At 39.1% G+C, this 15,466-nt stretch overlaps 1 protein-coding gene across 3 annotated transcripts in view; it reads right to left on the reverse strand.

The window, feature by feature from the left end:
- kif14 (kinesin family member 14) overlaps window positions 1-15,466 on the reverse strand; it is a 93,566-nt gene that overhangs the window by 8,204 nt on the left and 69,896 nt on the right. For all 3 annotated transcript variants that reach the window (XM_041208949.1, XM_041208951.1, XM_041208948.1), the window contains 3 exons: window positions 15,106-15,264; window positions 12,149-12,271; window positions 3,419-3,499 (listed from right to left, as the gene is read on the reverse strand). In XM_041208949.1, the coding sequence (XP_041064883.1) occupies window positions 3,419-3,499; window positions 12,149-12,271; window positions 15,106-15,264 (363 nt within the window). The remainder of the gene's footprint in view (window positions 1-3,418; window positions 3,500-12,148; window positions 12,272-15,105; window positions 15,265-15,466) is intronic.

Here is a 15,466-nt window from a genome sequence, read left to right on the forward strand (position 1 = left end):
AACCAATTTGCTTATTAATGATCACTTAACTAATTGGAAGCTAAATGCTACAAAAGAATAAACAGTCATTCTAAATGTTGCTGCTGCATTGACAAGTTATTGCTTAAATTGTAAAGTTTCTTGGTTATTTTATTTAAAGAAAGATCCACTAATGGTATTGTAAAATGAAAAGAAAACTCAAAATAATAGTTCTGGCACTCAACTTTCTCAAGTAAAACTCTAAAACCTCAGTAGCTTCAATGGTGATTAGAACAACTATCCTTTTCAGTATTCCCCTCTGCCCGACAATTGCAGCAAGTTCACTTTACAAAACTATTCTTCTACATAATAACGAGGCATGAATATCTCACAGACCCCAAACTTCCATCAATGGAAAAACACATTTGTTATTCTCCAAATAAAAACTACTTCACTATTTCAAGTTTTTAATAAGTAATTTTATGACAGATTACACTCTCAGCAGTGCTTTACAGATTTTATTTCATTTAATAGAAAGTGCACCATCAGTCACAGCTCAGTTGTTGCACTCTTGTCTGAGTCAGAAGGTTGTGGGTTCAAGACCTATTCCAGAACTTCAGCACAACAATTAATGCTGACACTGCAGTGCAGTGCTGAGGGAGTACTGCACCAGTTGGAACACTTCCATCTTTTTGATGAGACATTAAACTGAGGCTTCATCTGTGCCATCAGATGAACATAAAACATCCCTTGGCAGTATTTTAAAGACGACCAGGGGAGCTTGCCAATATTTATCCTTCAACCAATATCACAAAAGAGATTATCTGGTCATTATCACACTACCATTTGTGCGAGTTCGTATTTTGTGCAAATTGGCTACCATGTTTCTTACAGTACAACATTGAATGCACTTCGTTGGTTCTAAAGCACCTTGGGAAGTCCTTTGGTCATGAAGGCGCTATATAAATGCAAGTCAGTCTTTCTTTTCACTGTGGTGCTTGATATATGCATCTTTCAACACTAGAAATAGATGCAGTAATACACCAGTACTGGTGGAATGTCACCTGCAGCAAGCTGTTAATGCAGTTACTGTACTCAACCCCCTTTCCCACCATTTTAATTCCTTTCTCTGCTGAAAGAAATGACTCGCATTAAGTGCCAACTCTATTTGCAAGGACTGGTATATTTCATCAAAGAAGCCATTCACATGAAAGCCTGGACAGCAAGCATTCAAAAAAAAAAGTGCACCAAGGCTGTATTCAAACCTGACGTCAGCCAATATTTTCACATCACTAACACAGTCATTGAACATCATCAGGCACAGGACTGAACAATTTTTCCACTTCTTTCCATCTTGGGGACAATAAGTCTAACTTTAGGGTTTACATAGCTTTCCAGCTGAAATCAGCTAGCTCAGTACACGCTGGGAATTCATCCAACAACTTTCCTGGTCAATCTGTGGAGAGCGAGAGATGCTGCCAGGCCTGTTGAATTTTTCCAACACTATTTTTATTTCTGATTTCCAGCATCTGCAGCATTCTGCTTTTAACTTTCCTGGTCAAATGGTTCAAAAAAAAAGTGCATTGACGGAACAAACCACCATGAAGCTCGAATTATTGGATATTGGACAGCAATTCAGTCTGTTGTGCTGCTTTCAGAATACAACCATTTAAAATAAACATAAATAACCTACTTCCAAACCTTCAACTAAAGGATATACTCCCATTAGAGATCTTAAACATATAAAAAAGTCTTATTGAATATTAGCTTTGCCCATAAAAACATTGTATATAAATACATATTAAGGACGAACCAACTGAAGTAGTGAAATAAAATCATGCTTGTTCTTCCTTGTATGACTGCACCATCAATTCCTGTTTTTGCAGTGCAGTCAAGACATTTATGTTTTTTGGTGAGAGGAGGAAGTTCTAGAAAAGGTGGAATTATCCCAGTATCTATATTACACCAATTCAGCTATCTTAAAATAACAGGACAAAATATAACAAGCCCTTTCACTTTCATTATGGCTGTTGAGTTACTTCTTTTGCTTGGACTTACTGAAGAGCAATAGAAAGGCTGGAAGTTGTCAGTGGATTTTAAAAAACAATGAATACCTGGCCAACACACAACCAAGAAACCAAGAGGGAGGTAGAAAAAGAAAGATAGGAAAATACTGGTGCATTAATATTACTTTTACGCTACACTGAGGCCAGGATATTGAGGTCAGTGAGCGGGGGGGCAGGGCCCGCTTGCCGACACATAAAATGACGCGGGCAGAACTCCCAATGTTACCCTGCGTCATTTCAATTTTCAGGTCGGCGGGGGGCACAGCCGGATCAGCTGTGCACCCGCCGACCTGTCAACAGCCAACTGAGGCCATTTAAAAACTAATTGAACTAGTTAATGGACCTGTCTGCCCAACCTTAAGGTTAATGGGCAGACCGGGAACCCTGGCGGGCTTCAGAAAAAGCATGAAACCTCATCCACGGGCAGGATGAGGTTTCATGTAGGTTTTTAAAAATTTAATAAAAGTTTGAATGAAAGTGATGGACATGTCCCAACTAATGTGACAATGTCACATGAGGGGACATGTCAGGGAAATTTTAATTTTGTACATTAACCATTTTTGAATTTGGCACCGATCTCCCTGGGGGGAATCCCCCCCACCTGCCCGCACAGCTTCCTGGCAGATGTCACGATGGGCAGGCCTAATTGGTGGGGGGGGGGAGGTGGAGGACGCATGCACACATCCATTCCTGCACTTTCCTCCCTGCCCCCCGCCAATGGGGAGAAAATTCTTCCCTAAGAGTGAAGTAATAGTTTTACTAGTTCACAATAATGCAATGGGGAGGGGTGGGTATGTATTCACTGCCCTCTCCCATTGTTGAGGTATTGTAAGCAGAGCTCAAGACAAGTACACAAATGCATCTACAAACCATATTCATCAACCTCCCACTTTATACAATTAAAAATAGATAATATGATAATCAATAGCTATTGTTCATCCTTACTTGTCATGATCATTACCTCCAGGTGGCTTTGTAAACAATAAAATCAAACTTGGTTAACAAGCCATTTTATACTGCACTTTGATGTTAAATCATCACACCTGATGACACTAATGACAAAAGTGTAGCATAAGAGAGTGTAGCATAATTATGCTTGCATAATTAGCGTAGCACTTTCCACAGCTAGAGGAAGGTTACTATATTAAACAGTAGTATGTAAACTGGAGCTTGAGATGTTACACACAAGCACCCCTGACAATCATTTTCTCCCTTTTTTTCTATGCAATGCTTCCTGCTGATTAAGTGGTACAGACAACACACTTTCACATGCAAAGTAAAATGCCACTCAAATATTTCTGTTCTTCACTCAATAGGATATTCTATTTATTCCTTTGGGCCAAAAATGATATGGAACAGAAGTGTCAATCATAAAAGTAAGCACACATCATTACCTTCAACTTTTTCAGTTCCATGAGATAGTTTTGAATTGAAGCTGACAGGGCCATGCTCCTCTTCTTTAGTCTCTCAAATACCTCAATGTTAAAAGAAAAATGGTCATTCTTTTAAGCATTTATTATACAAAACCAGCATATCTGATATTATTAAACAACTGTCTCCTTTTAAATTTCAGGAGCTCTAATATTTCCTGGACTTACATAATCAAAAATGATAGTTACAGCACACTTGGAGTATTAAGCACAGTTCCATTCTTCATATTAAGGGGAGGCATTGGAGAAGGTGCAAAAAAAGAATTGCATGGATGAAACCAGAACTGAAAGGATATACTTAAAAAAGGCTTAACAAAGTGCGGGTCCTTTCTCAAGAAAAGGCACGGGGGAGGTCTGATAGACGTCATTAAGAAAATATTTCCACTTGTTGGGGAGTCCAATACTAGAGGTCATAAATATAAGAGTCACAAATAAATACAAGAGAAGTTCAGGAGAAATGTTTACTCAAAGAATAGTAAGAACATGGAATGCACTATCACAAGGAGTAGTGAGGCAAATAGCACAAATGCATTTAAGGGGAGGCTAGATAAATACACGAAGGAGAAAAAGAATAGAAGCATTGCTGATAAGTTTAGATGAAGTACGGTGTGAGGTAAGTTCATGGGGAGCATAAATGCTAGCATAGAACCAATTGGGCTGATTATTCTGTTTCTGTGATGTACTTGCTGTTTTAAGGTTTATTATTTATTTAATTTTAACTTCAATGAATCATGTTAATAATGAGCTAAGATATTTCTGAACAATATAGTTGACCACAGCTTTAAATTAAAACCATAATATCTTAAATAATATTTCATATTCATTTTGACTTGAGGGTACTGAATGCAAAATGGCTGTTATGGGACATTTGTGACATGACGCATTGGGTGAGTTGCTCCTTCAGTGGACCATCACAGACACAAAGTGCTGAATGACCTCCTTTGTGCTGTAACCCTTCTATGATTCTACCTAATAACAGCCATTTTTCATTCAATACCTTGCAAGTCAAAATGAGTTTCTATTATTAAAAGATTGTACTTAGGACAGGACTGCTAAGTTAGTCTTAAAAGTAGATACAATTTTTGCAAAGGACACTGCATTAGAGTGTAAACAGCAATTAAAATGCTATGGGTCAAGTGCAGCTCAGTATGAATTCAGTGTAAGGTAATTAACATGGAAATAAGGAGACAAAAGCGGGAGAGTATGTTAAATAGAATAGTATGACAAGTGGATTTGGAAGAGATTTAAGGCTAGGTGAGCTTCAGCACGGTACTTAGCTGCATTAAAAATACAAATAAGGTACTTGGTTGCATCAACCTAGGGAAAGACTACAAACCAAAATAAAGTAGTACTCAGACTACATAAAGTACCATGCGCAATTCTTGCCAACTTATCATGGGCAGGATATTATTGCCTGAAGAGAAGCAACAAAAATAATTTTTGGTATCAGAAATAGCAAGAGGGATAAGGAAGTTGTTTTTTTTATTTTTGGAAAGGAGGCGGCTTCAAGGCGATCCAATTTCAAACTTTTTAAGACTATGAAAGAAACTCCCAAAATGGATTCAGTGAATTAGGCCACAATGCTGAAGGAATTAAGTTATATGCATTTCTCATGGGTGAGCAAATTGAGGAATATGGCAAGATGGAGCTGATCCTGGAAAAACAATAGCCTCTTTGAGCCAATCATCTTTCCTGTTCCTAGATTTTATTTTAGGTTCGGTTAATGCCATATTTTAATTTGGTTAATGAGTGAAAATTTAAGAGGCGATTCAATATTTATGCATTAACTCCAAATGACAGTCACAGGGTCGAGAGAAGTGCTCATTGGGTAGAGCTGTGTGCCGGCAGCATAAACGTGAAACCAGCCTTTATGTCTTCAGATAGTGTTGCCAAGGCACAACTTGTAGATGACAAATAAGGGGATGGGGAGAGGGAAGGGGGATGGGTTGGTGATGATAGTGGTGTGTTGCAAGGAGAGATTTCCAAAAGATAGTGGTGTGGAAGTGGAAAGAGAAGCAATGTAGGAGATTCTCTTGCTACGATCGGATAGGTTAGAGGAATCGAGCAAAGTAGCAACAAATGGTAGAGAAATGCTGGAAAAGGACACTCTAGTTCACCATGTCAAAGGCAACAAGTTGGGAAGGGTGTGCAGGTACAAAAGGCCTCAGTCAATTAGTCACAGTATTTAATTTGTAACTTCTATCGAGGACACTTTAATGGTGTGGCAGGGACAGAGGCCTGACTGGAAAGGTTTAAATATAAGGTTTCAGGATGGGCAGTACAGATTTGGGAGGTGACAACATGTTTGTAGATTTGGAGAGTAAAGATAGCTTGTAGAAGGGAAAATAGTTTGCACAATCAAGGGTGGGTTTTTTTGAGGAGGGGGAATTGACAGAAGATTTGAAAGAAAGGGGGAATAGTATCTGGGGAGAAGGATCAGTTTCCAAACATCAACTAGCATGGGAAGGTGATTAGTTAAGAGATTAGTGAGAATAAGGTTGAGAGAGTCAGAGCTGAGTCTCAGACAAAATAATTTGGGAGTGTCCATGAAGAGAGTTAAAAGGTAAACTAGAGAAAAAAGTTCAAGGTTAGGGCAGGGGGTATCTTGGGAAATGCTCGACTTGGTAGGCAAGGGAATAGAAGGTGCAGCAAAGTCAGGGGGGGTCTCAATCTTAACAAGTCTATGTGCTCCTCATACTTTTTGAAGGTCAAGAGTTTAAGGAGGTGAATGATAGTGAAGGAAAGCACTAAGTGGCTATCGCGCAATTCCAGGACAATCTGCGCAGTTTTGGGCAAGACGAGTAAAGCCCAATATTGCTTGATATGATCCAGAGCAATCTAGCCACGAATAGCTAAACCAGTTACAAACAGAATTATTACAGCACAGGATGCCATATGGCCCACTACATTTCTGCTGACAGTCTGAAGGAGCAATTTATCGAGTGCCCTTTCTCCATAGCCCTGCGCATTCTTCCTTTACAAATAATAATCCAATTCCCTTGAATGCCTCGATTGAACCTGCTCCACCTGATTCGGGCACATTTCAAATCTTAATAACTTGCTGCATTAAAAGGTTTTCCTCATGTTGCCATTGCTTCTTTTGCCAATTACCTTAAATCTGTACCCTCTTGTTCTCGATCCTTCCACCAATGGCAACAGTTTCCTCCCACCTCCCATCACATTTAACTAACTTAGAGTTTTTTGAAGAACAGAAAAGGTCGATGAGGCTAATGCTGTTGATGTGGTGCACATGGACTTTCAAAAGGCATTTGATACAGTGCCACACAACAGACTTGAGAGATAAGTTATTGATCATGGAATAAAAGGGACAGTAGCAACGTGGATACAAAATTGGCTGAAAAATTGGAAGCAGAGAGTAATGGTCAATGGATATTTTTCAGGCTGGAGGAAGGTTTGAAGTGGAGTTCCCCAGGGGTCAGTATTGGGGGCCCTTGCTTTTCCTGATATATATAAATGATCTAAATCTTGGCGTGCAGGGAACAATTTCAAAGTTTGCGAATGATACAAAGCTTGGGAGGGTTGTGAACTGTGAGGAGGATGGTGTGGAACTTCAAGAGGACATAGACAAGTTGGTGGAGTGGGCAGATAGGAGGCAGATGAAGATCAACGCGGAGAAGCGTGAGGTGATGCATTTTGGTAGGAAGAACCTGGACAGAATATAAAATAAGGGGCGAAATTTTGAAGGGGGTGCAGGAGCAGAAAGACCTAGGTGTATATGTGCATAGGTCATTGAAGGTGGCAGGACAGCTGGAGAGAGCAATTAATAAAGCATATATAGTATCCTGGGCTTTATTAATAGGGGCTCAGCTGGAGTATTATCTACAGTTCTGGGTGCCACACTATAGGAAGGATGTGAACACATTGGGGAGTGCTGAAGAGGTTTACAAGAATAGTTCCAGGGATGAGAAACTTTAGCTATAAGGATAGGTTGGAGATGTTGGGACTGTCTTCCTTGGAGAGAAGGCGGCTAAGAGGAGATTTGATAGAGATGTTCAAATCATGATGGGGCCGGAAAGAGTAGATGGGAGAAACTGTTCCTGTTCATAAAAGGATCAAGAGCGAGAGAGCACAGACTTAAAGTGATTTGCAAAAGAAGCAAATGTGATGTGAGAATTTTTTTTTCACACAATGACTGGTTGGGTTCTGGAGTGCACTGCCTAGAAGTGTGATGAAGGCAGGTTCAGTTGAGGCATTCAAGAGGGCATTAGATGATTATTTGAATAGAAACAATGTGCAGGTGTACAGGGAAAAGGCAGCACAAGGTCATAATGCTCATTTGGCGAGCTGATGCAGACACGATGGGCCGAATGGCCTCCTTCTGTGCCATTAAAATTCTGTGAAACCCTGACCAGTCCCCTCATAATTTTGAATACTTTTATCAAATCTCCCCTCAACCTCTCTTCCCCAAGGGAAAACAAATCTACCCACCTAACTGGAACTATTCTCATGAATCTTTACTGCACCCTCTCATATGCCTTCACATCCTTCCTAAAGTGGGGTGTCCAGAACTGGATGCAATACTCCAGTTGAGGCCAAACCAGTGTTTTATACAAGTTTAACATAACATTCTCGTTTTTGTATTCTATGCCCTGAAAGCCCAGGATGCTTTTTTAAAATTCTTTTTATGGGGCGTGGGTGTCACTGACAAGGTCAGCTTTTATTGTCCCATCCCTAAATGCTGGGCTTGCTAGGCCATTTCAGTGGGTAGTTAAGAGTCAACCACATTGCTATGGGAATCACATGTCAGCCAGACAGGGTAAAGATGGCAGATATCCTTCCCTAAAAGGACATGAGTGAACCAGATGGATTTTTACAACAATCAGTGATAGTTGTCATTGTCATTACGGAGACTAGCTTTACATTCCAGGTTTATTAACGGAATGTAAATTCCACCAGCTGCCCTGGTGGGATTTGAACCCATGTCCCCAGGGCATGAGCCAGTCTAGTGACATTACCATTATGCTGCCTTCTCTGCAATTTCCACTCTCACTTCCCTCAGTATCCTTGGATGCATCTCATCCAGCACTGGTGTCTTTAACTTCCAGTACAGACAGCCTACCCAATACCACCTCCTTACCAGTTTTAATCACTTTAATTATCTGAACTACCACTTCTTTCACCAAGACCTGTCAGGCATCTTATTCCTTGGTAAAAACAGATCTAAAGTATTCATTTAACACCTCAGCCATGTTCCCTGCCAATATGCATAAATCTCCTTTTTGGTCCCTAATCAGCCCCATTCCTTCTTTTCCAACCCTTTTGCTATTTATATGCTTGTAGAAGACTTTTGGATTCCCTTTTATGTTAGCTGCCTGTCTCTTCTCATACTTTCTTAGCTTGTCTCATTTCCTTCTTCAATTATTCTTTGAGCCTTCTATATTCATCTGAATACTTTCAAGTCTGCCACCCTTGGATTTAGGGGAATGAAGATGGCACAGTACCAGGATAAAGGAGCAGGATAGGAGGATGCAAGGGGACGGGGCATCCAAAGGCAGAAGTGGGTGAGTGCTTGAGCTGATCAGTAGCAGAAGAATCATGACAAACAGAGAATCAAAGGTTAGTTTGTTAAAAGTGCAGCTGTAAGTAACTTGGAAGTGTTTTTTTCCCCCCCATTAGACTGGATGTAGAAGGAAATGGGGTTGGAAGGGAATGGGAGATGTGAATGGTGAGGTACATGTGGAGAATAAAGAGGCCATGTGAGATTCCAGTGTGGGCACGAATGAGCGGAAGAGTTTATATGAACGAGAGGTTAAAAGGAGGGCATTGTATCTACAAGAGAGTGTAAGGTTAATTGAGATGGAGGTTGTAATCCCCGGGGATGAGATATCATTCAGAGCAGAGGTTTAAGGAAGGAATGGCATGAGGATACCTCAGTGAGAAACTGTGTGGGACTTGGATGGGGAGGGGGTGCAATAGACAAGAATTTTAAAATAAGGCAAGAAAGATGGAACAAGCTGAAGTACCCAAAAGAGAAGACGCAATAAGAGCAGGGGGAGGTGGGTTTGGTGACAAGGGCCACTGCACTGGTTTGGGCAAGCAATTGGAGAGTGGTATAATCAGGGGAGAGGCATCAATAAAAGAGGCAAGCTTGAGGTAAGTTTCTGTCAAGGTCATGGGGTCAGTCATCTACAAGATGATGGATAACAAGGGCCTTGCTTGCAAGCAAATGGACATTACATACAAACATATGAACAAGGAGCAGGAATAGGCCATTCAACCCCTTGAGCCTGTTCTGCCACTTAACACGATCATGGCTGATCTAATAATAATCTCAAATCTGCATCCCACCAAACCCCAATAACCTATCACACCCTTGCTTACCAAAAAGCTATCCATCTCTGTCTTAAAAATATTCAAAGGCTCTGCTTCCATTGCCTTTTCAGATAGTTCCAAAGGCCCACAACCCACAGAAAAAATTTCACCTCAATTCCGTTTAAAAATAAAGGGTCACCCATTTAAAAAAGTGATCCCTAGTTCTAGATTCTCCCACAAGGGGAAACGTCCTCTCCACATCTATTCTGTCAAGTCCCTTCAGGATTTTATATGTTTCAACCAAGTTGCCTCTTACTCTTCTAAACTCCAGCGAATACAAGCCGAGCCTGTCCAACCTTTCCTCATAAGACAACCCACCTATTCCAGGTATTAGTCTGGTAAGCATTCTCTGAACTGTTTCCAATGCATTTACATCCTTCCTTAAATAAGGTGACCAATACAATACACAATACTCCAGATGTAGTCTCACAAGTCTCATAACTGAAGCATAATCTTCCTACTTTTGTTTTCAATTCCCCTCGCAATAAATGATAACATTCTATTAGCTTTCCTAATTACTTGCTGTGCCTGCATACTAGCCTTTTGCGATTCAAGCACTGAGACACCTAGAACCCTCTGCATCTGAGCTCTGCAATCTCTCACCATTTTAGATAATATGCCTCTCTTTTATTGTTCCTGCCAAAATGGACTATTTCACATTTTCCCACATTATATTCTACTTGCCAGGTCTTTGCTTACTCACTTAACCTATCTATATCTTTTTGTAGTCTCCCTTCGTCCTCTTCACAACTTACTTTCCTACCTATTTTTGTGTCATCAGCAAATTGGGGACCATCCCATCCATCCCTTCATCCAAGTTATTTATATAAATTGCAAACAGTTGAAGTCCCAGCACTGATCCCTGTGACACACCACTAGTTACATCTAGCCAACCTGAAAAAGACCTATTTATGCCTACTCTCCTCTTCCTGTTAGCTGGCCAATCTTCTATCCATGCCAATAGGATACCTCCTATGAGCTTTTATTTTCTGCAATAACCTTTGATGTGGCACTTTATCAAAGCATCAGATGAGACATTCTGGAAGGAGTATAGAAAGGGCAGCAATTTTTAATGCCTCTTCAAAAGATGGTTTTGCCAAAATCTGCTATTTATCACCTTAAACAAATGGCATTATGAGAGTAATTAGATATCTGAAGTGATGAGTGAAATCACTTATTGCTAGAATCAATGCCACAAGGTAACATTACAGCACCCAAATAAACAAGCTTTTAATGCAAATCATCTTGCACTTAACTCCATTAACATACAGTAATTTCTTCAGAGCTCTCACACTCACCATCCTGTATTTACCAAGAGAAAAAATCGGTGTTGCCATGCAACAAAGCAGTTTCCTGAAGGCCATGTACACTACCTGGTGATGGTAGATATGCAGATTACCTTATGGCACTCAGTGATGTTACTCATCACTTATGATCTCTGTTAATCTCATGACACTACTCATTTAAGATGACAAACAACAACTTTTGGAAAATTATATCTATTTAGGATGCATAAACAAACACTTTCATATTGTAAATATTTACATATAGACCAGCAGTTATAGGTGTGAGAAGGGTGGTGAAAATTACAAGGCAGGTAAAGTAGTTATGGAGTTGTAATAAATCAACAACTGCATTCATTTCAGCATGCACATAGAAATTATTTGAAACAAAGTAGGACTAGTCACATAAATCATGATTAAGATGGAACATATTTCTCTTGGTTCATATCATGATAAAAACTTATGAATAATTAAAATTTTGGTTTTGCTAAAATGATTTTAGAAAGTCACTTTATATTTTGCATCACCACCAGTAATCCAATAATGTTTGGGAAAAGAAGCAAAACTAAAAGGGCAAAGATTTTGTGGCATGATCGGTGCAATAATGCATTGTGTAAAGCACCAAGAAAACTCAATTTAATAAGACATTACATATTTGCAAATTTCCATTCTCTTTTTTTTTAAACATTGTTATCTTGTGTAGGGTAACAACTTCAAAAGAGTTGTGAGTTGTGAGTTTTAAATCTCACTCAAGTTAATTAATTCAAGGCAACATTTTCAACATTTGAAAATTAATACGTAAAGTGCAAACTTAGATTAGTACATGACATCTAGTATGAACTATATATATTCAGAAATATTGTGGGTGGGTTTATAGAGTATATTTTGTTGCACTGAAGCCTAATCGTCACATAGAAATGAAAGTAAAGTACCAGAACTCAAAATGAATTTTGCCATCAATATTAGTCATGTGAAGAAAAGCAATTATTGAAATAAAAATATATCTGTCACTCAATCCAAGCCTTTATATTTTGCACACTTAACATACCATATAGCGAGTTTTAAAGAGTCAGATTACCTCTGTCTTTGTTGATGGTCTTTGCAGCAATTTCTGGTGTTCCTTTATTGCTTTTAGGCCAACATCTAAGAGACTCTTCATTCCAGATTCTGTTCCCTCAAAAAGACAGGCCATAACACTCCTCTGTGAAGACATTTGGAACATAATCCGAGCTTAGTACCAAATTAAAAAGAGAGAACTTTTATTTGGAAGTCAGTTATTTAGACAGTTGTTTTCAGTAATTAACTTTATTTCATAGAAATTATAGTTTGCTTTGGAACAGAAACAGTTCAATGCTGTCAGATTCTACTCTGCAAGGTATATAAATGTAAAGTTGCCCCTTGCAATCAAGATTTCTAGGAAGTAATGGACAATATCATTCTCTACTGTCAACAATCACTATTTGTTTGTATTGTGCTTTTCTCTCCCAGTCAGTCAATTTTCAATTAGAAGTTCCCCACCTTGACCACCTGACCTAGTGTAAGGAGAGATAAAGGGATAAAGGAATGGATGCCAGGCTGTGGTGAGACCATTGAGGAATATAACTGAAAACTTGGCCTAAAAGTTTTCAAAGTGAAAAAAGCAGAACTGGATTGTATTTAGGAATCAGTTGTAGACTATGGCCAAGACAGCTGAAGGCTCTGCTATTAATGCTCAGATAGAGCAGACGGGATGAACTAAAGCCCAGAGTTGGAGGACTGATTGGCAGGTACCGAGAAACTATTGTTATGGTCTTAGTCAAGACCAGTAACTTTTTTTGTAGGGAATAGAAATCCAAAATCCCAATTATTTACTGAAAGAATGAAATCACAAAATTCCATGATTTAAACAAAAGAATTTTTAAGAGTCAAACAAAGCAAACACTAAACACCATCTTGGATAACCACCTATACTCAAATCTTGGTTGCTTATAAACTATAAATTGCACATTGAATGGCAGAAACAACTAAGACAGATCTTACGAATTGGCTTGACAAGCCACTCAGCATATATGTCTTCAATCTCAGTCACAAAGTCCTTCAAAACTTGGTCACCTTCATGAAAAATTTCAGCTCCTCCTCTTCTAGGATTTAGCTGGATTTCCAGCCAACAGCAACGCACAACCAACCCAAGTTCCACAGCATGGTATTTACCAAAAATAGCTTGTGTCTGCAGAAGTTAAACTCTGCTTACAATAGTCTGGATGGTGTAGATCCAAATGGTATCTTCGAGTAAAAGAAACAGTTGCAACAACTGTATATTTGCTTATTCTCAGCTTCTGGATCTAGCCTTTGTCCTCTTCAGCTTTCCTGTATAGGACCACAATGATCATCATCTTCACCTGAGCTCTGATAGCTCTGTCCTTTTATTTGGTTTCAACCAGGTTGTCTCCCCAGAAGTTTTAGTTTCCAATCTCAGTTTCTGGTCTATTAGAAACTGGGAGGGTCAGTTTCCTTTCCCAATTTCCCTTTTCAGTTAGGGGCTGTCTCAAAAATAAAAGCCATGAGATGATAGATTCCATCAACTATTTCCTCAAGTGGGCAATTCCAAACAAAGGTACATAATCTTAAAATTAGAATAGGCATTTAGGACAGAAATCAGAAAACATATTTTCTAGACAAAGGGTAATGGAAATCTGGAACTTGCTCCCCAAAATTGAAATTTTCAAGACTAAAATTGATAAGACTTTTGTCAGAAAAGGGCTATACACATATGGAGCTAAGGCAGGAAAACGGAATTGGGGTATAGATCTTGAATGCCCGAACAGACAAGGAGCTGAATAGCCGACTCCTGTTCCTATGAAGAGTGTGGGAGGGAATGTAAGGTCTCAGTGAGACTGCAAAGACAGTGATGAAGTTTTCATGGGTGGATTTAAAGATAAGGAAAGGATTTTAAATTCAAACATTTCAGGGGACAAATCGATCAGCAGGATGGGGTGAGCAGGTTTTGAACAAGTTGGAGTTTAAGAAGGGTGGAATATGGGACAATGTCAAAGTGGACATTGAAAAAGACAAGGGGTGACATAAAGGTGATGAGATAGCTGTAGAGGCAAGTGATTTTGGAGGTAGAAGCAAACAGACAGCAATAGCTAGGATGTGGGGTTTGAAATATAGTCCCGAGTGCCAAGGTAACAGATGGAGTCAGTATCAAGGGAGTGGAATTTATGACGGGGATCGAAACAATGGCTCTGGTCTTCCAGATGTTTAGAAGGGAATTTGACTCATCCATCAGAGTCAAAAAGTTTGCTTGCACTACAAAGAGAGTTTGTGGGGTCAACTAACAGGGAACTAAAAGCAGATATAGAAGCTGACCCAGTGCCTGCAGACGATGCCACAGAGATAGATAAGGAAGAGGACTGGACCAAGGATAGATCACAGGAAGATTTCAAAGGCGAGTGTGCCACACAAATCCTTGCTGGGGAATCACACTTGATTATAACACTGGGAATTTGTCATTGAGAAAGAAAATGTAACAAAAGTAGGCAGATCAGTTATACGAATTATATATTATATAAAAAGATGGTAACCAGCTTGACGTCCACTCATAAAAATGACTAAAGATTATACAATGCCTGAAATGGGGCTGTCACAACTAAGAATATTCCAGGAATTTAGGACTGTTAGTAATTTATTTTAAGCAAAGTTAATTTTGAGCTCTTCTATTCCAGTGCCTTCATCCCACAAGAACCACACCTCAGGCTGATCATCAGAGGCATGCAGAGTGGCACAGGTTTGACTATCCTTCAGCTGAAAGTAAAACATGATGAACTTAGCAAACAATCCACTGAATGTCCTAGATTGTTTTAGTATTTCTGCTTTGTACTTAGAGATAATAGATTTAAAATGTACCTTCAATTCACAAAGTGCTGATGTGCACATTTTAACCTTTTTTAAAAACACGAAGCTTTTTTAAAATGGAGCAAAAATAAAATTCACATTAAACATTGAATTATCAATGCCTGGAATGTTTTCTTATTCAAAGCTGGAAAAACACAGTACCTTGTAACTGGGTGAATCATCAATGTTCTCTTCGTCAAAATGCAGCTCCATGCTCATGAATGCTGCCAAATGACCTATGTGCTTTACAAGTCTTCTAATTGTTTGGCTTATTTTGTTCTGAGCTTCCATTACCATAGAAGAAATGTCTGAATCACAGCCCTGGAAACACACAAACAGGGATCAGAATGCAACAAGATATTGAATAAAGCACTAACAACTCTTTCTTCCTCCAGTTTTCAGAACTCTTGCACCTAGTCAAAAATATATTAAAATAAAACTTTGTTAGTACCCAGTTTTATTTAAAACTGTTACAAAAAATTTATTATTCAACAGCTAGAAAAACGGTTGCATATGTTGGAAA

The sequence above is a fragment of the Carcharodon carcharias genome, chromosome 16 (assembly GCF_017639515.1).
Source record: "Carcharodon carcharias isolate sCarCar2 chromosome 16, sCarCar2.pri, whole genome shotgun sequence".
Taxonomy (NCBI): domain Eukaryota; kingdom Metazoa; phylum Chordata; class Chondrichthyes; order Lamniformes; family Lamnidae; genus Carcharodon; species Carcharodon carcharias.